This window comes from Mesoplodon bidens, assembly GCF_964165515.1.
Source record: "Mesoplodon bidens genome assembly, chromosome: 9".
Lineage (NCBI taxonomy): Eukaryota > Metazoa > Chordata > Mammalia > Artiodactyla > Ziphiidae > Mesoplodon > Mesoplodon bidens.
The window spans coordinates 26403787-26427901 of record NC_138166.1 but is presented as its reverse complement, the minus strand read 5'-3'; the positions used below and the strand labels follow the sequence as shown (position 1 = coordinate 26427901).

Sequence of the window (24115 nt, the reverse complement as noted above, 5' to 3'; positions counted from 1 at the left end):
ATTTAGAAAAACTACTGTTGTATTTACATAAGTCCGTGCATGAGCTTTATCATCTTAGAAGACCAAAAAAAAATATTTCTTGCCACTTAATTTAATTGCCATCCTTTATCAGTTCTTAATAACACTGTCTTCTAAAGAATCAGATGGTTCTCCAGTTTATATGTAAGAAGGACCATGGTCCTACTTGCCAAGGAAATTTTGTTATTTAATTTAACTTGTTGGAAGCTATTCATGTGATTTAGGTTTATGAAAAAGAACTATTTTTATTTACTGCACACATGTAGGTCAGAGCAGCTCAGAAGTATCTTAATGTCATGTTCCAAGGTTTTACAGGCCAGAGGATTTATTAATCAATGAGAAAGGAACAAAAAACAATAATAGATATTCCTGTGATTTTGTGGTTAGGCATTTCAAGAGTCTAAACATAAAATATCTTTATTGTCTCCAGATAATTTAGTAAAAACTGTGCCACTGTTAAAAGATCATGATGTTTCTCATGGCTTTAGATAAGTAGTTATTGAATCATTCCTCAAATTGCTAATGATCTGAAGTGCTGGAAAACATATCACATAGTAATCAATCATCATTCTAATACTCCATGTACAAAACTGTAGCATAATTAGAGATTTACATTTTACAGCATTTGAAATACAGTTATTTTTGTTCTGAATACAATTATTTTTGTTCTGATGAGAGATTGTCAATGAGAAATGCAAATGAGGAGATTTTTTTGGAAGCGTTGGAATCACTACCATCCCTCTTTGTGGATCAGTAATTTGTTCTCAAAATGAAGTAAGTCACAGGCGGGCAATACTCTAATATTCAGCATGCTGGGAAAAAAAGCAGGTGTAAGAGATGTATCTTACTTTTTTAATATACACTTATGTTTTGGGATAAGTTTTCATGTTCTTGGAAATTTTTATTAACTTTAATTTTCCACTTCAAATTGCTCGTATAAACCATTAACACATTTTCTGGTAAAGGGATGTAGTCATTATCTTGTGGTAGCATGTTAGAACTGTAAATGGTTTTGCCCTTGAAGAAGGAATCAACGTTAGATAGTTCTTCATAGCATTCCGTCTCTTAGTCCAGCAGCACTATGTAAAAGTTAAATGGTATAGAAATGAGAAAATAGGAGGTATCTGTGTTTATTTTCCAGTGATCTGATCTGATTTTAATTCTTATGCTATCATGTTTTCATAGCCTTTAGGTTAGCCAGTGCTTTTAAATTACTTCTTTGTTTCTCTTTATACTCACTGGTTATCAAACCTTCTTTCTGCTTAGCTAAGAGCCTATAGGCAAAATATGTTTTGCTGCCCCAATAAATTTTTGAAGTAATAACTACAAAAAGTGATTTTAAACATAGTAATAACTGGATGTTGGGAGATTAAAAGGAAAAGAAAAAGGAGGTCATCAGTACCTTTAAGCATTTTCTTTTCTCTTAGGAAAATGATCAAGAAAATGTAATTTTGAATGAAGCAACACACCAGTGAAGAAATATATCTGTAGTCTTGCACAGAAACGTGTTTTTCTAATGAAAATGTAAAATCTAGAAATAACAAAGATGGATGGATGGGAGGGATAGAAGGTAGAAGGGAGGAGGGAGAAATACATACACATACATATGTATAAAAAATGATCACCTTACAAACTTCTAAGAGGGCTTTCTAAAATACCTTACACAGATTTTAGGAGAAAAGTAATTAATCTGTTTGGGACATTCCAGAAAATAGAAGGCAATACATGTTGCACAGACTGATATCTCTGATGCTTCTGTCCAGTGAGGTGGAAACTAGTTTTCTGCTTAGCTGCCAGCCCAAGAGCAGTGACTTTAAGCAAGAAAACAAGACCAACTGGGGCAAGAGGCACATTAACGAAAAGCTTAAAGATGCCCGATGAAATATTGAGTGCTGCTCTCACAATATTAATTGGAGAACATTTTTGCCTCTGCTACTAGACTTTGAAAAATAACTTCTGTGTGACTTTTAAATATGTTCTGTTACTTTGTTTTTATTTTCTGACTAATAACGTCTTGTGATTCAGTTTCTCACCTTTTTCTGGCTACTAGAATATTACAACAACTAAAGACCTACTTTAACAATTTCAAGTACATTCACAAATGGTAAATTCTCTCCCATAGCTGTAGAGACTCAAGACTGTTTATTGATAAAGGTGTTTATATTTTTTCAGTGATTCGGTGATATTTTCATAGCAATGATGATACTGCTTATTTTGAGTTTGATTCATGGAAATAGTTATGAAATTATTCCACAGTACTCTAGTTGAAGAAATTTGATGGCTTTATTTTGTGTGTGCCAGGCACTGTGCCTTATTGCAATGCCTAGTGGATTCTAGATGTTTTATCAGTTTTTAAAGTATTTTTCCATGAGTGGTATCATTTAGAATTTCGTTTTCACACGTCACTCCTCCGTTGGCTTTCATTTTTCTTGTATATCTTAAAGCAATAGAAATTACTGAGCCCTTGCACTCAACATTTGGAATGTTTTAGCTGGGTGTATGGGCAAGGGTGGGATGGTGGTAAATAATGGGTCTATTTTGGGAGCACATTATTAATGATACAATGTATAGGATAGAATGCTAAATATTTTTATATTCAACTGCTATTTTTGTCTCAAAACTGGAAACTGTAGATATTGGGGTAGAGAGACCCCTGGAAGGTGAATTAATGCTTTCATTGACATTTCAGAGAGTGAAACTCTGCTTCTAGTCCTTTTTAAAGGAAGGACGTGTAGTCATATTTTCCAGCTTGCAGCCTTGTGTTTCTCTTACAGCTTCATCCTCATCCTCCATCCTAACTTTCCAAAGTTAAAGGAATATGCTAACCAATGTTCATATATTTTATTTATTTATTTATTTATTTATTTATTTATTTATTTATTTTTGCGGTACGAGGGCCTCTCACTACTGTGGCCTCTCCCGTTGCGGAGCACAGGCTCCGGACGTGCAGGCCCAGCGGCCATGGCTCACAGGCCCAGCCGCTCCGCGGCATGTGGGATCTTCCGGGATTGGGGCACAAACCCGTGTCCCCTGCATCGGCAGGTGGACTCTCAACCACTGCGCCACCAGGGAAGCCCCAATGTTCATATATTTTAAAGAGCTGTCTTGTTTGAAGGGGAAAATATCCTAGACATTTCATCTACTTGCCTAACACTAAGAGGCATAGATCTTTATAGACAGGTAATGTTTATATCCTAAAAAGAAGGAATGACCAGGTACAGAGCAGAAGTAAAAATATCAGAGAGCACATAGTATGTATGAGTAGTAGTGTTCTTACCAAGACAAAGACTTACTCTCATATTCAAAGTGAATGCAGGCCCTGAATTAGGAGAACTCCCAGTAAGGTGAGACAGATGACTCTGAGAGCATTTTCTGTCCTCCAGTTCTATATTCATACTGTACAATTGAAGGGCAGGTACCATGTCTTACTCATAATCTCAGTAGTCAGTACAGTAAACAATAAGCATGTTCTCACATTTTTTCACTGAGCTATCAGATAGGTGTTTTTGGTTTTTATGGTTACTGTTTCGATTCTTTTCTCTTAAATTATTTTTAAGTTGGCAAGGATTTCTCAATTTTAAAATTGAGGTTAGCTATCCACTTGATCTCCCTTAGTGATTCTGGTAATTAATTTCTCAAACTAAATACCTGTCATTTCCCCCTAAGTTTGTAATCCCTTTTTAATTACACCATTGATCCTTCTTTTGAACTCAGAGTAAAAAGCAACTTTTAACAAAGATCTAACATTTACATAATTTTTCAATCAGACTGGCAATTCCTTATCCTCTGATTTTTCCATAGTTATTGCAGCTGTGGAAAATTTCACAAGATTTTTATGAGGTTAAGCTAGAAAGATTAATCTTCTGCACTGAAGAGACATTCTTACAGTTGTAGGCATCTATTTTTTTCTTCCTGTTCTCTAATAAAACTGTGTTTTTTAAAACTTGGTTGACTCTCTTCTGCACATTAGTTCATGTTAATCCAAAAGGTAAGAATTATCCTATCAAATACAGGGATTAATTTTAGAATCATAAAACAAATTTATAACAAGACAAAATAATACATTTTATTAAGTTGCTCAGATTGTTACCATAGCCTGTAATATCTCTTTTTCTTTCACACTTTATCCCAAGAGCTCTCTTTTTCAAGACATCATCAAAGTCCCTGTCTTGTCCATTCAGACTAAGGCACTGTGACATACAAATACTAGCAGTCTCTTCATCAATACGTAAGCTAAATGACAGTAGATCAGTGATCTCTTTCTGAAGACATCATCTTGTATATCCTCTGACATCAGTTGTTTTCAACCAGTGACTGTTTTGCCTCCCTCTCCCCCTAGAGCTATTTGACAGTGCATAGTGGCATTTTTGACTGACAGAACTGGGGTAGGATATGCTGATGTTATCTGGTGGGTAGAGGCCAGAGTTTCCACTAAACATCCTACAATGCACAAAACAGCCATCCCAACCCCAACATAGAATCATCTGGGAAAAATGTCAATAGTGCCAAGGTTAAGAAACTTTAGTTACTTACATTGATGCTGGACCATGAATAGTCATAGTCTGCATGCAGGTCCCTGGCAAATTATATGAACACTTTCCATTCTTAAGTCCAAAACTTTGTTGGCGACTGTGTCAAGGGACAATGTAAAATGTTTTGCGGAAGCCCTGCAAGATTGTATTTTCAGTTTCTATGTTATCTGTGTGGACTGCCACATTATCATTGAAGGAAATTAAATTGGGCTGTCACAGTTTTCTCTTTGATGAAGCCACAGTGCTTGCTACCCAGTGCACTGTATTGCAAGTCATTGCCAATGATTGCACATTTACAGTTTGATGGTTTGTCCTGGTACTTCACGTGGTATTGGAGTAAATTTGACCACTATGTAATAACCCGGGTTGCCTTTTCCATCTGTAAAAAAAAAAAAAAGAAAGAAAAGGAATGAGTGGAGATTTTAATATACAGATTTCAAGGGCTTTATATATTATATATATAATACATATTTAATTATAACATATATAGTATATATTTTACATATAAATTATATATATGTAATCTATTTTACATTTAAATTGTATTATTTGCTTCTCCATTTTTCCTCTTTCTGTTTGCATAGAACTCCACTCTGTATGTGTTTCCATCTCACAGATATTAATGCATCACCAGGCTGAAGTTAAACCAGATAATCCAGGGTGTTTCTCGGAAATTTACATTTTATACTATTCCCTCCACATAGAAACTATTCTCCTATTTAAGTCCAGTCCCTTCTTCAATACCAAGGCTTTCTGCTATGTCTTAATCCATCTTTCCTTGCCCAAGATGAAAGTAAATCCTTCTTATTCTGGGTCCCAATACACTCTTTATATACTCCTCTAATTCACCTTCCGACTTTTTATATAGATGATCTTTAAGAGGCTATGTTTTCTCTAGAAAATTATATATTTATCTGTATCAAAGTATGTTATTTATTTATAAATCTGTGTGGAATTATACTGTTTGGAAGTGAATCTACATTTCTCATTTTCTAGAAGTACAGGGACTTCATAAAAATCATTCCTGTTTAATTGAAAGAACAAACTTAAAAATTGAAGATATTATCATGATGAGCATTGATTTCCAGTAGCAGGTATGGCTTTCTATATTTATAAAATGAAAGATACATTCCAAAGTCTCTCTAGTGATACAGTGATTTAGAAGAGTATCTCTGATATTGACACAAGAGCTGTTTAGCAAAAGGCTGAGGTAGTTTCTTCATAAAACATCCTAAAAAACATTCCTGATTCATGAGTTTTTTGAGAATAAGGTTTGTGTTCATTCTGTCTCTTACCTCTTAGCTCTGTGCCTTTATTATCCAGAAAAATGCATTTTAGAATTATACTAAGCAAACTCCTGGAATAAATAAATAAATTGAATTTTGCCATATTTATTATATATAGCAGTCGATTAATAATTTTGGTCTAGCATCTATTTTTTCTTGTTCAACTTTTCTCATTCTTAGATTAAACTTAGATTATTTTAACAGTGAGATAATGCAGATATGTATATTTAAAGTCCTCAGGATAGTGTATCCATATACTTTAGCTATTGTTCTTTTTGTTAATAACCCTGACACCTCAGAGCAAGGAAAAATTTATTTCCTTTATAAGATACGTGGTATAAGTGGATTCCCCTAAGGAGAATGTTGTTTAAAATAACTTTGTTAAGAAAAAAAAAAGTATGTCATGAAGAACTTAGGGGTAAGACAGGATTAAAGACACAGACCTACTAGAGAATGGACTTGAGGATATGGGGAGGGGGAAGGGTAAGCTGTGACAAAGTGAGAGAGTGGCATGGACATATATACACTACCAAACGTAAAATAGATAGCTAGTGGGAAGCAGCCGCATAGCACAGGGAGATCAGCTCGGTGCTTTGTGACCACCTAGAGGCGTGGGATAGGGAGGGTGGGAGGGAGACGCAAGAGGGAGGGTATGGGGTTATATGTATATATATAGCTGATTCACTTTGTTATACAGCAAAAACTAACACAACATTGTAAAGCAATTATACTCCAATAAATATGAAAAAAAAAAACCTTTGGACAGCAAAACTTATGCTGGAGCTTGTTTGCTTCTTAACATTGTTACCTCCTAGGTATTGCAATTGAAATTAGATATTCTTCCAGTCTTCCTCAACCTCCATTCTATTCTTAGGACTTTCTGTTCTTTTCCCTTGGTCTGTTATTTGCACAGCTATTTTAAAATATTTTACAGTTACTTAGTATGATTATTTTTCAGATTAAGAGCACCAGATCTGTCTGAAAACTTTTACCAAGCTAGTCATCAAGGAAAGAAAATCTTACTAAACACCGAGATTTTTCTAGATTGTTGTTGTCATCTCTAATCATGGCCTCCAACTACATCAGCTTTAATCATGATAAACTTTCTTTTATACATCTCTTGATCTTTTCTAAGCAATTATATATAGATGATCTTTAAGAGGTTATGTTTCGGTTCTCTCTTTTGGGGTTCTGTACTCTTATTTTACGTTATATTGTTTAGATTAGAATTAAATAGTCAGTTTTGAAGTTATTTCTTGTCTCAAAAGGCTGTTCTTTTTAAATTATAAGTTGGCAATACATCACTTTAAATTCTCTACTATATTTCTGTCTGTCCTCTGGATTATAACTAATCTAGATTCTTGTTTTAACTGATTTACTCCTTAGCCAAACCAATAATGTAACAATAAATATTGACCTCTTCTACATATAGGAAAACTGAGGCCCAGGGAGTTTAAGCAGTTTACTAATGGTCTCACAGCTGGTAAAGGCAGAGCCAGGATTGAAACTCTAAGTCTGGCCTGAGACACTAAGCTTTCAATCAGTGTTACACTTTCTGTCATTTGGGAAGAATATAGCTGAGACCTTGATGAGTCTCCAACTTTGTTATCAAGAAAGAACAGCAAAGCTATTTCGATTTGTGGAGACTGAGTAGTTAGCTAGACTAACTGAGTAAGTATCTAGCTTCTACCAACCAACTTTGTCACTTGTTTCCATGACTCACATCCGTGGCACACAAAATATTAATAAACATAAGTCATGGATCATTAAATATTTGCAACCCTGAAAGATAATTAGAAATCCCTAATACCTGGAATGTTTCTTTAACCTAGGATTTTATAAAACTGCAAAAAAATGAGCATGACTAAGCACACTCCCTCAAGTGAGAACTATAAACTTGTAAACATAAAGTTAAGAGAAATTGCATAAATGTGTGAGCAATAAAGAGTAAGAACTACTATCAGTTTCCAGTTCATTATAACCATTACTCTTAATACTATAGTCTTTTTTTACAGATCCTCATAGTTTTATCTTTCCTGTGTTTTCGTATCTTTCCTCTCATTCCACACAGTGAATTCTCGGAAATTCACTTCTTGATTCAGAATTTTTAAAAATAGTAACACACCAGAAAATCACAAGTTCTTCTTTTACCCTTTCATTTCTTCATTCTTTCATTCAACAAATATATGCACCCATTTAATGGATGCCTTCAGTTGTTTTTTTTAAATTAATTTTCAAAATGTGTGTGTCCAACCCAGAAATTTCTTTCATTCTCTCTATTTACTCCATTCCGTTGTTACCTTCTCTGTTCTGTGTGTTTTCTCTCTGCTAGGATCAGCTTTTAGTGTTACATTAATTCGTGCACGTTTTTAACCTCCTTTGGTAGGGAGGAGAATTCTTTTAACGTAAGACTTTTCAAATGTCTTCATATTATGCAATGCTATTACACTTTCAGAGTAATACACTTAAACACTCTTTCTCAAACAATTTCACAACCACAATCATGTAGTACACATGAACATCTTAAATTTGAAAACTTAATGCATATACCAAATCTTCCAAATGCTAGTCTAGGAAAAGAAACAGTCATTAAATTCAGCCTCCTATCGAGCTCCATTATATGCAGAGAACTGAAAAGATTATTGTGAAAAAACTTTTTAAAAACAGAAGACATATATATGTTAGTATTTTGGAAAATTATTAAGTAGTTGTAGGATTTCAATTTTAATTTTATTACTATTTTATTATGGTCAGTTATTAAAAAGCATAATAACATGTGCATTCATTTATTCAAAAAAACAGTTTTTTAAAAAATATTTGGTATATGAATTTACCAATTTCCACAGTTTTCTGTGGAAATAAGGGGATTTTACAAGGAAATAATACTTAATGGATGCCTACAATGAGTACTAAATATTTTACACAAAGGTCTCATTTGTTCTTCATAACAACCCTATGACTTGATTGTGAGTATTAAATACAATGAAAATAATTGAGGGTGAGAGAGAATAAATAACATGCCAAACAGCTGCCTTTGTGGTTCCAATTCCCCATATTCCTTGAGATTTCTCTGTGAGGATAAGCTACGATTTCAAAATCACTCTGCCATATTTTACAAACTCACATCATTTATTCATTGTGAATTTGCATTCAGATATTTAAAATTTCAGAAATACACATAAACCTCAATTGATCTTTAGGATATTGCTTCTGATTCTGATTTCTATTAAACAATTAGGTTGATAAATGGAGCAGAAAAATAACAGAAAACAGATAAAAAAACACCAAGCTAACAAATTTGGGAGTAGTAAAAAGGCAATAAAAGTAGAGGGTCTTGGGCTTCCCTGGTGGTGCAGGGGTTGAGAGTCCACCTGTCAATGCAGGGGACACAGGTTCTTGCCCCGGTCCGGGAAGATCCCACATGCTGCAGAGTGGCTGGGCCCGTGAGCTATGGCCGCTGAGCCTGCGCGTCCGGAGCCTGTGCTCTGCAACGGGAGAGGCCACAACAGTGAGAGGCCCGCGTACCGCAAAAAACAAACAAACAAAAAGTACAGGGTCTTGGACAAATATGATATAATTAATTAGACATAATTCCCATATTCCTTTTGTTATTTTGGGGTCCTCAATTTTTGGTGATTGGGAAAAAGGGAAGAATTAAGGTCTTTGTATTATTAGTAAGAAGAAACAAGTAAAGAATATGCAACTAGAAGGCAGAGGCCTGAGATCTAGTTGTGAATATGCTGCTACATTGTTGGGTAACTTTGAGTATATCAGCTTATTTTAATTATAGTCAAAATGATCTCTCATGTTCTGATATTCTAAAATTCATGATTCTCAAGACCAGTGATTCTTAGAATGCAAGTTTGTGACAAATTAACCAAATAAAATTGAAAATATCTGACAGCTCACTGATAAACTATCTGATTTTTTTAAAGATTTTAATGAGTTTTTGAATTGTAGTCATTTCCTTTTGCTTCATGTAGAAGTTACTAAAGCATTAAGAAGCAGCTGAAATTACTAAAGAATAATAGCATTGAAAGAAAATAGAAAATTCAAATAGTCAGAAAAATATTGAAAGATTAAATAGGAAGTTGGTTCAGATAACTCTTGGGGAAAAAAAGACAGCGAATCAGAGGATTTCATTTCAAAACATTTCATGATTGGAATAAGAATTACAGTCACTTCAGGGCGTGAAAGTAGGAATGGGAAGATAGAAGCAAACAATTCAACAGGACAATGACCATCTTCAACAAATATAACTTAAACTTTAGGTAGTTAACACAAATACTCTGGGCATACCTTCAGTAAGTAATATTATGTATATTAAATAGGATGGAAAATGAGTTTTTAAGAGTTCTCCTAAGAGTCTAACTAAAATATAATCTTGCCTAGCAGTGTACTCTGTGCTTGATTTCAGAATTCACTTCTAATGTTACAAAGTTGTAATAATAAATAATCAGTTTACCAAGAAGAGGAAAATTATTTTTCAGTTAACTGCATTTGTGACTAATACTTGAAATTATGTGTAGAATTTTAATTTTATTATGCACTCATAGCTAAAACATATATGAACTCACTTTTATTTAAATGTAAATTATGTTTTTTTTGACCTTTTACTTTTTTTCCTTGATGATAAAGTACTGTATTTTGTTTACTTAATTACAGACAAAGGGTTCTCAAACCACGGCACCCTCTGGCACCCAGAAAAAAGTGAAGAGAACTCTGCCAAACCCACCTCCCGAGGAGACCTCCACGGGAACTCAGTCAACATACAGCACCGTGGGCACAGTTTCCAGGAGAAGGATCTGCAGAACCAATACGATGGCACGAGCCAAGATTCTCCAGGATATAGACAGAGAGCTCGATCTTGTGGAGAGGGAATCTGCAAAGCTTAGAAAGAAACAAGCAGAACTTGATGAGGAAGAGAAGGAGATTGATGCCAAGTTACGGTACCTGGAAATGGGGATTAACAGGAGGAAAGAGGCGTTGTTAAAGGAGAGAGAAAAGAGAGAGCGAGCCTACCTCCAGGGAGTAGCTGAGGATCGTGATTACATGTCTGACAGTGAGGTCAGCAGCACCAGACCAACCCGAATCGAAAGTCAGCATGGCATAGAGCGACCGAGAACTGCTCCCCAAACTGAGTTCAGCCAGTTTATACCACCACAAACCCAAACAGAATCTCAGCTAGTTCCTCCTACAAGTCCTTATACCCAATACCAATACTCTTCCCCTGCTCTTCCTACCCAAGCACCCACCCCATACACCCAACAATCCCACTTTCAGCAACAGACTCTGTACCATCAGGAAGTTTCACCTTATCAGACTCAGCCAACCTTCCAAGCTGTGGCAACGATGTCCTTCACACCTCAAGCTCAACCTACCCCAACACCACAACCTGCTTATCAGTTACCATCACAGATGATGGTGATACAACAAAAGCCCCGGCAAACTGCGTTATATTTGGAGCCCAAGATAACTTCAAACTATGAGGTGATTCGCAACCAACCCCTGATGATAGCGCCTGTTTCTACTGATAATACATATGCTGTTTCCCACCTTGGTAGTAAGTACAACAGCTTAGACTTGAGAATAGGATTGGAGGAAAGAAGTAGCATGGCAAGCAGCCCAATATCAAGCATATCGGCAGACTCTTTCTATGCAGATATTGACCATCATACTCCACGAAATTATGTCTTAATTGATGACATTGGAGATATTACAAAAGGAACAGCCGCTTTAAGCACTGCATTTAGCCTTCATGAAAAAGATCTGTCAAAAGCAGACCGTCTCCTTCGAACCACTGAGACACGTAGGTCTCAAGAAGTGACAGATTTCCTAGCACCTCTGCAGACTTCTTCCAGATTGCATAGTTATGTGAAAGCAGAGGAAGACCCGATGGAGGATCCTTATGAGTTAAAGCTTCTGAAACATCAGATTAAACAAGAATTCCGTAGAGGGGCAGAGAGCTTAGATCACCTCGCTGGTCTTTCCCATTATTACCATGCCGATACTAGCTATAGACATTTTCCAAAATCTGAAAAGTATAGCATTAGTAGACTCACACTTGAAAAACAAGCAGCAAAACAACTACCAGCAGCCATACTTTATCAAAAGCAGTCAAAGCATAAGAAATCACTAATTGATCCTAAAATGTCCAAATTTTCACCTATTCAAGAAAGTAGAGACCTTGAACCTGATTATTCGAGCTATATGACTTCTAGCAGTTCATCTATTGGTGGCATTTCTTCCAGGGCAAGGCTTCTTCAAGATGATATCACTTTTGGCCTCAGAAAAAATATTACAGACCAACACAAATTTTTGGGATCATCTCTTGGCACAGGGCTGGGCACATTAGGAAATACCATACGGTCAGCTCTGCAGGATGAAGCAGATAAGCCATACAGCAGTGGCAGCAGGTCCAGACCTTCTTCCAGACCTTCCTCTGTCTACGGGCTTGATTTATCAATTAAAAGAGATTCTTCCAGCTCTTCTTTAAGACTGAAAGCTCAAGAGGCGGAAGCTCTAGATGTTTCCTTTAGTCATGCATCACCCTCTGGCAGAACTAAGCCTACCAGTTTGCCGATTAGCCAGAGTAGAGGAAGAATACCAATTGTGGCCCAGAATTCTGAAGAGGAAAGTCCACTCAGTCCTGTTGGCCAGCCAATGGGAATGGCCAGGGCTGCAGCTGGACCACTGCCACCAATATCTGCAGACACCAGGGATCAGTTTGGATCAAGTCACTCATTGCCTGAAGTTCAACAACACATGAGAGAAGAATCACGGACACGAGGCTACGATCGTGACATAGCTTTCATCATGGATGACTTCCAACATGCCATGTCAGACAGTGAAGGTAAATTGGGCCTCAAACTACCTTGTTACTCTCAAAACTCAAACTCTTGTGTTTCTGCATGTTTAATTTTCCTTCTCCAAGGACGTATTCTACTTTTCTTGGTGCGTCTTTTGCATGTTTACTTCAATTTTATTTCTTGTAAATGGAAATTTTATCTTGTGTGTAGATTTTGTAGCATGCTCTTCTTTATTTCTTTTTAGTTTATTCTTTTACTGTTGTTTCTTGGTTGTCTGCTTGATTTGTTTGGTGTCCACTTTTCCAAAACCATTACCAAACAATTGTGTCAATGAAACATGGTCATCCTTTAAATCTATAGTTGGAAATATTTTCATTGTATGTTTCTTTTATTTTTTTAGGCATTTTTAAAGTTATTAGTTTCTTTCAGTTTGTGAAATGAATAAGGTTTTGAGCCATTAAGTACTAGAAGTACATAGAAAATTATTTATATCATTTTGTGAGATTGGTGTTCGTTAATTCAGAGAATGTTCTCCTTTTGAGAACTTTCAAATAAGTCCCTAATGTTAACATAATGTAGAGTTTTATAATTCTACTTAAATAAAAGGTTTGTATTTTAATCTCTCTCATTATGAATGTAATAATTGACGAGCTTGTACATTTTGCATTACATACTAGAAAGCTTAGTACTAAATATGGTTTTGACAGTAAATAACAGTATTATCCACATGCTTGTCAATATGTATGAAGGATTGTTTAGATTTTAAAATTGGAAATTTGTACACTGCTTTTGTGAATTTAGCTATTTGAGCTGAAGCCTTCCTTGTGTGTTCAGTTAGCCTTTTCCATGGCTTTGCTTTTTGCATTATTCCATTTTTTTTGCCCTAAATTGTCATTACTAGTTTTTCATATTGAACAAGAGATTTATGGCAAGTACATACTTAACTAAAAACTGGTTTATGGTAATTTTCTTTGTTTAATCATATAGAAGCATAAGGATTTTAGAAAATGACTTAGACCAAGTCTAAATTAGAAGACAAGTTTGGACAGGTACAGAGATGTGAAGTCTTGCCCATGCCAAGAGGACCCATGACACTTGGTTCTTTTTTTTTCCCCCCTCTGTGGTATACATTTGAATGTAGGTGTGGTTTGAGTCCTAAAAATAAAATACTTCTCATCACATAAAAATGTATTACTTCATGGCTTTAGAGATTGCAAAGCACTAAGTTAACATGAACATCTCTTATTTTAAATCTAACATTTTCCCTGAGGACTTACAGGAAATATGTTTTCATGAAAAGGATTTTCTTTCTTCTATAGCTAGACACCAATATGATTTTAGAAGTTCAAATGTAGGTTTGATCAGGACTAAGATAATCACTGGATCTGAAGGAGGAGAGACTGCTTTTTCTAGTGAAATTCCAAGAGACTAGTCACTTCCTGATTTGTTTTATTCTCTACAGGCTATTGGATTGACCATTTTTTATTGATAACCAGCCAATTAAATAAAACACCCTGTGTGGTTTTTTTTTATTTAGCTGATTGTTTGAATCAATCTACGTAGTTAAGTAAGTTATATAATGCAGAAACATTTATTTTTTTTATTTTTTCACAATCCACATTTTACACACATTATATGTGTATATAAGTATATATATACAATGACTGCTGCAGAAGAATAAAAAGGCTCTTCAATAATTGTATCCGTAAAATAGCAAAATAAAACAAAAACTAACAGGTCAGTCACATAACTAAACACGTAAAATCTGTGTGTGCATGATGAACATATACCTGGAGAGAATTTGACAAATTGATTTATTCATCACAGATGTTTTGCCAACATGGTTCCAGCCATACAGATGTTTCTAGATATTCCAAAATACAGCAGTCATTTACGTACAACCATATAAAAATAACCAAATTTTTATTTCTCATTTATATGTTTGGATGATGTGTACTCATAGTCATCAAAGACTATGAAAACTTGTTTTGATAAAATATCAAGACACATCAAAGAATACTTATCAAATACAATTTGGCAAGTATTTGGAAATATCATCAGCTTAAAAACATGTTAATCTCCAGAAAATTATTTAAACTAATTTGGATGAGACATCATGCAGCATACAAAATTATGAAATATGTAACGATGACACCAGAGAAGTAAACAATTACAATGAAATTTACACAAAATCAAATTGAGTTAAAATATATTTTTAAATTAAGCAGACAAGAAATTTAGTCATAAAAATCATGTTAATATAGAATTCTACAAACAAAAACTATAACAAACTGAATTACATATGTAATATGTGTGTGAATTGTAGTGATTATCTTTAAAAGATGTATGTTTTAAAATGTTATCTATTTTCTTTGTGTTTATATCTCATAAGCATATCACTTTTCTTCTGGTGAACAGTGGTCTGCTTTTCTTTTGAAATCTTGGATTCCTTGGGTAATTAAGAAAAATAGAAAATATTCTTCCCAATTACATAACTCATGACATTATAAACTCATGAAATATTAGGGATTTTTTAAATAAAAATTAACCAAATATATACTATATCTGTGTTTGAATGATACTAAAACAACTTTGAAAAGTATAACATTCCAACAGGCTATTTAGTAGCATGTAAACAAAGCAAATTTAACTGATTTCAAATTTTTGCGCTTTCTCTGAACTCAAACTCTAGGTTATAGACAACAGGATGTTTTTCAGATGTATTCTATATAACTCCAGTTAATTTTGAAAAATCTCATTTGAGGTATAATCTAGGTAGGTAATTTATAGGTAGGTAATTTATATTGCTTACTATTTATGACCATCAGCTTGAAGTCTACAACTTAATATCCATTCATGGTTAAGAGAAAAACTAAACTAGAAACAGTCAAGTTGTATTTCTACAACCGCAAATATTTTGTTGAAAACGTTCTTTCAAAATATACTCCATGTAAAAAAAGAAAAAAACATCGGTATATACAGTCTTTTAAAAACTTTCCAATGAATATTTCATACAGAATAGAAGTAAGCTGTTTGTATAACTATTGTTACAGTCAATAATGTGAATAATGCTAGACCCCAAAGTAGCTTTCTTGCATTTTACATTTAAGAAAAGAAAATATCAATGGCTTAAAACGAGGGGATGTTAATCTCCAGCAAAATTCTTTAATTTGGAAAATATTATTATTATTATAAAATTTAGTTTTTAAAGTTCGGATCTACCATGGCAGATCAGACAATTGTAGCTATAAACAATTAGCATTTATGTCCAACTTGCTGTAAATGATGAAGACAGAATCCAATATAGAGCATATTTATTTAATCTGGTTTTTCTTCATTGATCTATAAATTCCTATGCAAAGCATGCTAGCCATCCTAACTTGGTTATGTATAGAGTCATTATAAGACATAACAGACAATCAAAGTATGTCATCAGAATCGGAAATAAATTGACAAAATTTATATCAGGTTGAGATTCTGCCTTATCTGTATAGACACAACCAAGGAAACATTTTAAAGGATTGTTATTTTAAATGCATTAAGCAAAGTTGTATATTCAAGTGAAATCATGTAGTGCATTATCTGAGATAGTCATTTATTAAAATCAGTATAGACTATTTTTTATGAGAAATAAGTAATAGAGATATACAAAAATTACTATAAAATGATGTTAGTGTGTTTGTTGATAATGTAATAAGTTTTAGAGATTAAATAACAGATTTTCTATTTACTTATCAAGTTTATATTAAATATTTCTTTCATAAATTTAGTCACTTGGTGTCAAATTAAAACTATGAAAAACCATAATAAATATTGAGTAGATTGTGAGAAAAGATAGTGTAACTATTAATGAGACTCAAGGGACAAATTAATATTTATTTTAACATGTGCTTATCATAATTTAGGATATTTAGCTTTCTTTAGTTGATGACTAATTTTCCTATGTTTCATTCATTTCCTGAATATTTAATGAATATTACGGCATTTGCAAGGCATTGTTTTTAGTATTGAGGGAGAAAAAAAAACAACAACAAAAGAAGACATGAGCCTTACCCTCAAGCAGCTTAGAGTCTAATAGGGGAGATCAGATAAGTACATATGCAACCACAAACCAGGTATGTATCGTATTTCCTCAAATCTAAGACTGACTAAATTATGACACATCATCTATCATTCTGTGTTTATTCGGGAAAAGTGCTGTGGTTAATCAGTGGCGTTGACCATGATCACGGGAGGTGTAGAGGTGAGTAATGCTGTATATGCTATGGGTTTGCCAGCCCTGCCAGTAAAGAACTAATGGAAATTGCCTGGGAAAAAGTCTTGGGAGAAAGTAGTAGAAGAGAAGTCAGTGATGTAGACAGAAAGAGAACTGTAATGAGTTAGAGAGGAACACTCAGTAGTACGGCATTGTAGAAGCTAGAGTTTCAAGAAGGCATAGGTTGATAGCATCATCAACAGATCTTTCAGGATGAGCACCTGAGAAGGGGTACTCCATCTGCCATTTAGGAAGCAATAATGTATTTCCAGAGACTATTAATTAGGGATCCTTTTACAAAGAATAAAGTTATATAAAGTCAAATTCTCTATATTAGGTAAACAGTGATTTGGGGGCACTAAATAAGAAAAAGACCTTGGAAGTACTAAGAACTGAATGGGATGAAATTTTTTAAATAATATTTATATACTGAAATATGGTTGTATTTTCAAAAAAGTATTTTAAGATGTCAAGTTTTGGCACATTTTAAGTACAAAAAGCAGTTAACCAACTCTTTAATTCCTAAATATGTGAGCCCACAGAAAATAATTGTTTAATTTTTAATGAAAAATGCTAATAGATATATTTTTAGTATTAGGCTACCAGGTGATTATGGCACACATGTTCCTAGCAATGATACCTGGGATTCTCCTAAAAATAAATGCTTTTGTTAATTTATGGATGTCATAGAAATGTCATGTTTTCAAAAAATGCTCACTTGATGTCCAAAGCCATAGTGGTATTGGGTTGATATGAGAGTGGGAAAATAACAGAATCTTCTGTATTCAAGGAATATATTTTCCTTGGATTTTGGTGATGGGTAGTGGGGAGAGGTGAGGAGGTAGAACTGATGGACTGAGGTTGAATAGAATGACCTTTGAGAAATATTTATTGTTCATTTATTTATTCAATCACTGTCTAAATTTCTTCTTTCACCTAATCTAAATTTAAATTTTGTTTTATTTTGCTTTGAAAAGTTTCACAGGTGGTACATTATTTTTTCTAGGTTATTCCATGGTACAAAATTTTTAACATAATATTGGAAATGATTTTTCTGATCCTGTTGGGAATTGTGCTTGAAATGCATGAATGATTAATAAGCCTGGAGCATGTTGCTACTTCAGAATATCTGCTGCCCTCTGTCATCTGTATTTGTTAGAGTTGCAATGTTTGATGTTTCCTTGGTCTTCAAAGCCTATCACCTGCGTCGTGAAGAAACAGATTGGTTTGACAAACCCAGGGAGTCTCGTTTGGAAAATGGACATGGTCTGGATCGAAAACTGCCAGAAAGGTTGGTCCACTCTAGACCACTCAGTCAACATCAAGAGCAAGTAAGTGCTATATTGAGCAATCTCTTTCAGATTTATTTTTTTTAAAAAAAGATTCATTTCATCCTAAAATGGTCTCAGTTATCCTGCAATGAATGGGACTTTTGTCAATCCAGTTCACAAATGATTTTTCTTTTCAGTATCTTAAAGTACTAAGTAACCTTTCTTCATCAACCATGACTGACATCGCAGCATAACCATGATGCTTCTACCAAGGCAATTTAAGCGAGTTTTTACCTCTAACAGATAATTAAGTTTGTACAACATACCCAACACTGCCATACACAGAGAATACATGAAACTCCTAAAGAGCTTACAGAATATTGGGTGAAATAGATTTGGGTAATTTCAGTGTTCTCCAATAACAGTATGTTCAGGTGTCAAGCAAGTAAGAGGATGACCAAACCAAGTCACCTGGGGACAGGGAAGGCGTCAGTTGGGGGTGAAGGGATGATGTTTTAGGGTCTATTATGTGGAAGTGTTTTTTTGTTTTACATTCATTTTTGGATTTTATCTTCAGAACAACTTTCATAAAGTATGTTTTACTAATACCTATTTGTAGGTGAAAAACTTAAACTTAGAGGTACTATTCACTATTACATAAATATAATATCATAATTCATGATCTTATTCACTTTAGAAAAAATGTGGTGATGTTTGAATTGAATTTTGATAGATCTTACTAGATTAACAGTTGGATAACCTGAGGGAGATTCCTCTGGTAAGCCATGTGGCCTTAAATCAGTTACCTTAACAGATCAGATTTTTGCAGGCTGTATATTCATTATGATCATTAAAATACTCACAAAGAGATAGTTACTTATATCATGTACATTAACTCCTAAATCATCCCTGTCTGATTAACGATTCACTGATGTAAATGACAGCTATATTTTGAACAACACAGAAGAACCATATGAATTTACTATAATTCAGTGTTTGTCACATTAAGGTGTAAAAGAAAACAAGACTTTTACATGTATAAGTACTGTCTAAAAGATATTATCTATGGTCTTAGATTTGATTTTTTCCTAACCAGTTTCAGTTTTCATAGACAAATTTCCAGCTGATTAGAATTTTCTTTTCTCAGAATTTTGTTCTAAATTTTTCAGAATTGTTCTGAATGTTTTCTCAGAATTTTATTTTGTTTTTCTAGATGCTATCATATTTTATAGAAATCTGTTCTTCTCTGTATATTGTAAATATTGTAGATCTAGAATAGATCTAGCTCAGAAGTGGGAAAGTTAAAGGATTAAAATCATTCTGAACATGTTTAAAAATTTCAATTTACCTGTTATCTACAATTACTAAAACAATCAATTTGTCGATTTTTTTTAATTACAGGAATCTCTCTGTAATGACTTACTTGTTATATCTTACCCATCTTGTTTGCTTCTCTGAAGTTTACTATTTCTGACAAACCTAGATCAAGTTAATGAAAACACAAATCCTTTAGAGAAATCCTAATAAGATGAACTATAAAAACTGAAGAACTAAAAAAAACAATAACTTCCATACAATTATTTCCCAAAACTTCTGAGGATCCAATCAGAGTAGTCTTGTCCAACTAATTTATCCAACTAATATTATACAGGATAATTTTAAAATAATCTGCCCATCCCCAAAAATATTTCTAAAATTTATTTTATTGTATGTAGATTAAACATAAATATTCCTAATGACTTTTTTGTTCATAATTTTCTGTTACATCTACAGATTTATGATTTTGGTTCACTGAAGCCATAGCACATCATGTTTAACTATATAATTATAGAGCAATATAATACCAAAACTAGAGTGGCTATATTTGAGAATCATTTAATTAATTTCTCTCTATGTTTGATAACATAGAAAATGTAAGGGTCCTTGTTAGAATTATATACTGGTAAATGTAATAATGTGTATTGTCTTGCTAAAAGTTATTTTTTACATTTGTGTTTTGTTATATAACATACAAACAAAAAAAAAACTGCAATACTCAAAACTGAAAATATGTAGAATTATAAACTAGTTATAAAGTGAACAGCCATATAACCACCACACAAACAAAAAAGCGAGGATTTTCTGCCCACTGAAACCTCCAAGTGCCCTTTGCAGATTGTAATTTTCAACCTCTCCCAAACAAGTAGCAAATATACTGACTTTTGTGACAATAATTTCTTTGTTTTGCTTTATAGATTTCTCTAAATAAAAGCTTTATTGAAGACAACATATGCTTTAATTACATTTATATAAAGTTCAAAATTCATGCTTTTTTGCATTAATATTTATCTTCAAATACTGTCTTCCTCATTAACTCATCAAAACTATATTTTGGTATAGAAGGATAGCAAAATAGCATTCTTGTTTCAGTCACTTCTTTGCATATTTAATCACAAAAAGGTAATATTGAACTCTTGGTACCAATAAGTCCAGCTGCATTTATTTGAAAACTTATGCATAAGAATTTATGTTCATAAAATGCTCTGGAGGCAGAAGTAATAAAACCAAATTGACTAATGCAAGCACTAATTTGTCTGCTTTAAAAATATTTAATGTAAACATACATTAGAGAAATTGAAGAGTATTTCTGAAGTTAGAGTCAAATCATATAAACCATAAAAATAAACCAAATCTGCAAAACTATATTTGTTTCCTTTCAAATATATATATTTATGTTTAACCTCTGCAGTGTTCAGTAGAAATTCAACTCTGCTTTGTGAATTGAACAGATCACCTGACTCCTTTCTCTTTATTTTTTTTTTTTAATTTTTTTCAGTCTCTTCATCTATAAATAGGACTAATACCCTTCACAGGGTTGTTAGAAAGGTCAACATTTCTCTACTAGTACAAAATGCCTTCACTCTGCAGTAATGCCCATGCCTTGTGCAATTCCCATGCAACTGCTATATTGCGGTACATTGAGCTCCTCTGGAAGAGCCACTCTTTCTCTTTCTTCTGGGCTTTTGAATGTGTTGTTTCCTCTTCCTGAACATTCCCCCTCCTCTCTTCTCTTGGCTAACCCTATTCATCACTGAGGTCTCCATGTACATGCCTCATCTTGCAAGGAGCCTTCTCTGACACTACCACCACCACCTCCCCACAGGTGTTCTTCCTTTGTGCTCCAGTAGCACTCCATGCATTGTGTCTTGGTCTACGGGCTTTTAGAGAGCAAGTGCTTTCTCTTCCATCCACCATGGTATATGTGCAGTGCCTACCACAGGGCTTGGATCCCCAGAAGGGCACTCTGTCCTCTGCATCTGTCATACAAGGTATTTAGGTGAGAGAAAGCATGAATGTCTGTATAAATAAAAGATATATTAACACAAGAGTTGTTACTTCATAAGTATGAAGGGCCAGTTCGCGAACATAATTTCTCTTGAAATATTTGTAGGTAGGGAAGAGGAAGAACCCTTTTTCTGGGTGGCATACAGGCGATAGTTCTGTCAATGCAGAATCATCAAAAGACTATGCTATCAGAAACCTGGCTCTTGGGGAGAGGTATGAGGCACTACTTAACATCAGTCCCGCCCTCTGGCCTTGTTCCTACTCTTAGTTGGCAGAAGCAACACCTGCCCTTAGACTTCATCTGCTAGAGAACTCTCTCAACAATTGCCTGCGTTGGCTAGAAAAAAGCCAATATCCAGCTAGTGCAAATGTGGGAGATGGATACTTCTGCTTTCCTCAGACTCTTGGTCACATTGATCAAAAATTGAGGCAGTTTAATGTTTTTAATTGATTAAATGAATTCATGAAGCTGAAATTACAGGAGATCCTATGAGATGCTCTGAAAGCAATATTCATGGAAATGAAGATGCTTAACATCCCTTCTACTTAATATCATCATAGATACATATTGAAAGGCAGTAGGGACTAGTTGATAAAACTGATGAAACATTTGGGAAACCTGATTACTCTTCTAGACTAGGCAGTAGGGGGACTATCAGATTATATCAACTTCTCCCTAGACTGGAGAATTAGAAAGAATAACAAAAGGCAAAATTGTGTTTTCTTAGTTTATTTTTGGCCAAGTGAAATTAGAAGACATTTGAAGTAAAATGAAATAATACCCATAATTTTAATGAATTATCTACAGTAACAAAGTAAAGTTGAGTTATATCTAATAGTTGTAGGATTTTCAATGCACATGGTTTGATTTTTAGTAAAAAATAAAGATCTTTAAACACAGATTAGGGGAGGGAGGAAGGAGAGGAGGAGCAGAAGAAGGAAAGTAGATGAAGGAGAAAAGATGAAGGGAGGGAAAGTAAGGAGGCCAGGAGAGAAAGTAAGAAAGAGAAAGAGACAGAATGGGAGGCAAGAGTATGGAAGAAAAGAGGGAAATGCACACTCTTTTGTTATGAATATATACAAGGTTTTCAGTGGTATACAAAATTAGCATCAGTATAAATTATCAAGATTGACTGATTATACTGACCATAATGTTTTTACAATCTTGCAAACAATACTTTAGCTTTACTTTGCAGAATTCATATAATATTCTTGGACTAGACAGGATTCTGCTGTTGACTGGGGAGTGTTTTATATCCATCAGAGGCCTGATTAAACTTATTCTTTGCCGAAGAGAATAAAAGCTAAAGGCAATAATTTAAGTTTGTATTTTTTTTAGTACATTTTCCTTTTAAAATCCAGAAGTCTAGCATTTTTATTGATGGATTTTCAAAGACACATTAATATCGCAAGAGTATTACAAGGAATCTTCCTTCACAAAATGTAGATCCCTTTAGTTCTAAATTCTGTTTCATATTTTGTTTTGGTAGTCCCAAACACTTTTTAAACATATTCTGAAATTGGTAGTATTGAATGTCTCTTTACTATTATTTCATTTGAATTATAGTCAAAAATTCTCCTGAGGTGATAAATACAAGATTCTATCCGAATAAAATCCTATTAATATAGATATAGAAATATTTTACTATTTCTTTCATTATTTCACAAATCTCTTTTGAAAGCCAAATTCCATAAAATATAAAGCATAAGTTTGGATCTGCTAATTTACTTTTGTTTCAGAAATCTCATTTTTCCAGGTGGAAACAGCAATAATGCAGTCTATAGTATTCTCATGTTCAAGTCTCAGTAATGAGAATTGAAATCACAGACTTGTAACAGGAACTTTGAGTGTTGTTTCTTCTACCCGAAGGAACATCAGAAGTAAATGAGAAGTAACACTTTTGCATACAAAGAAGGCTTCAGAAAATATTAGAATGAGCAAAGATTTGATTTATTTATACAGAATTAGTCTCAGCATCAGGTATACATTGAAACTGCTGGTAGATGTGCTCAGCAGAAGCAAAATTCCACAATGAAATCAAAATAACATAAATATGCTTTCCTAGTAGAGTGATAGAGATGCAGAGTATGAGGATCTTCTGTGGCTTTTCTCCCTTAGGATCACTTGATTGCTGAAAATTGACAGTGCCTATTTCTAGGCTGTCCAAAACAAAATCAGCAGATATCAATTTTCCATATACTTCCTCTATCCACTGTCATCACTACTATGCACTACCATAGTAACAGGCATCCTTTAGGTGTTACATGTGCTTGTTGATTTTCCAAACACAGCAAATCAGTTTGCAAGAGAAACTGGTTGTAAACATAAAGACTATAATAAACTCGGAAACCAATAACGTCATTGTGTAGTATTAAATGCTTAAAATTGTCATCATTTGAGAGTCTTCTAATATATTTTCATTGATTGAATCAATGTGCTTTGAAAAAAAAGTGAATTCTGTAAATTGCCTTTTAAGTCTCTTTAACATTGCTTTTTCACCTTATCACATGTACGTCTTAGATTATACAGATGAACGGGAAAACTGTGCACTACATCTTTCCTCATGCAAGAATAAAAATAACAAGAGACTCCAAGGATCACACAGTCTCAGGTAAAGGA

General features: G+C 33.9%; 1 protein-coding gene across 1 annotated transcript in view; it reads left to right on the top strand.

Moving 5' to 3' along the window:
* PCLO (piccolo presynaptic cytomatrix protein) overlaps positions 1-24115 on the top strand; it is a 383857-nt gene that overhangs the window by 206267 nt on the left and 153475 nt on the right. The window contains exons 7-9 of the mRNA XM_081243593.1: positions 10502-12689; positions 18095-18231; positions 24017-24107. Of these exons, the coding sequence (XP_081099719.1) occupies positions 10502-12689; positions 18095-18231; positions 24017-24107 (2416 nt within the window). The remainder of the gene's footprint in view (positions 1-10501; positions 12690-18094; positions 18232-24016; positions 24108-24115) is intronic.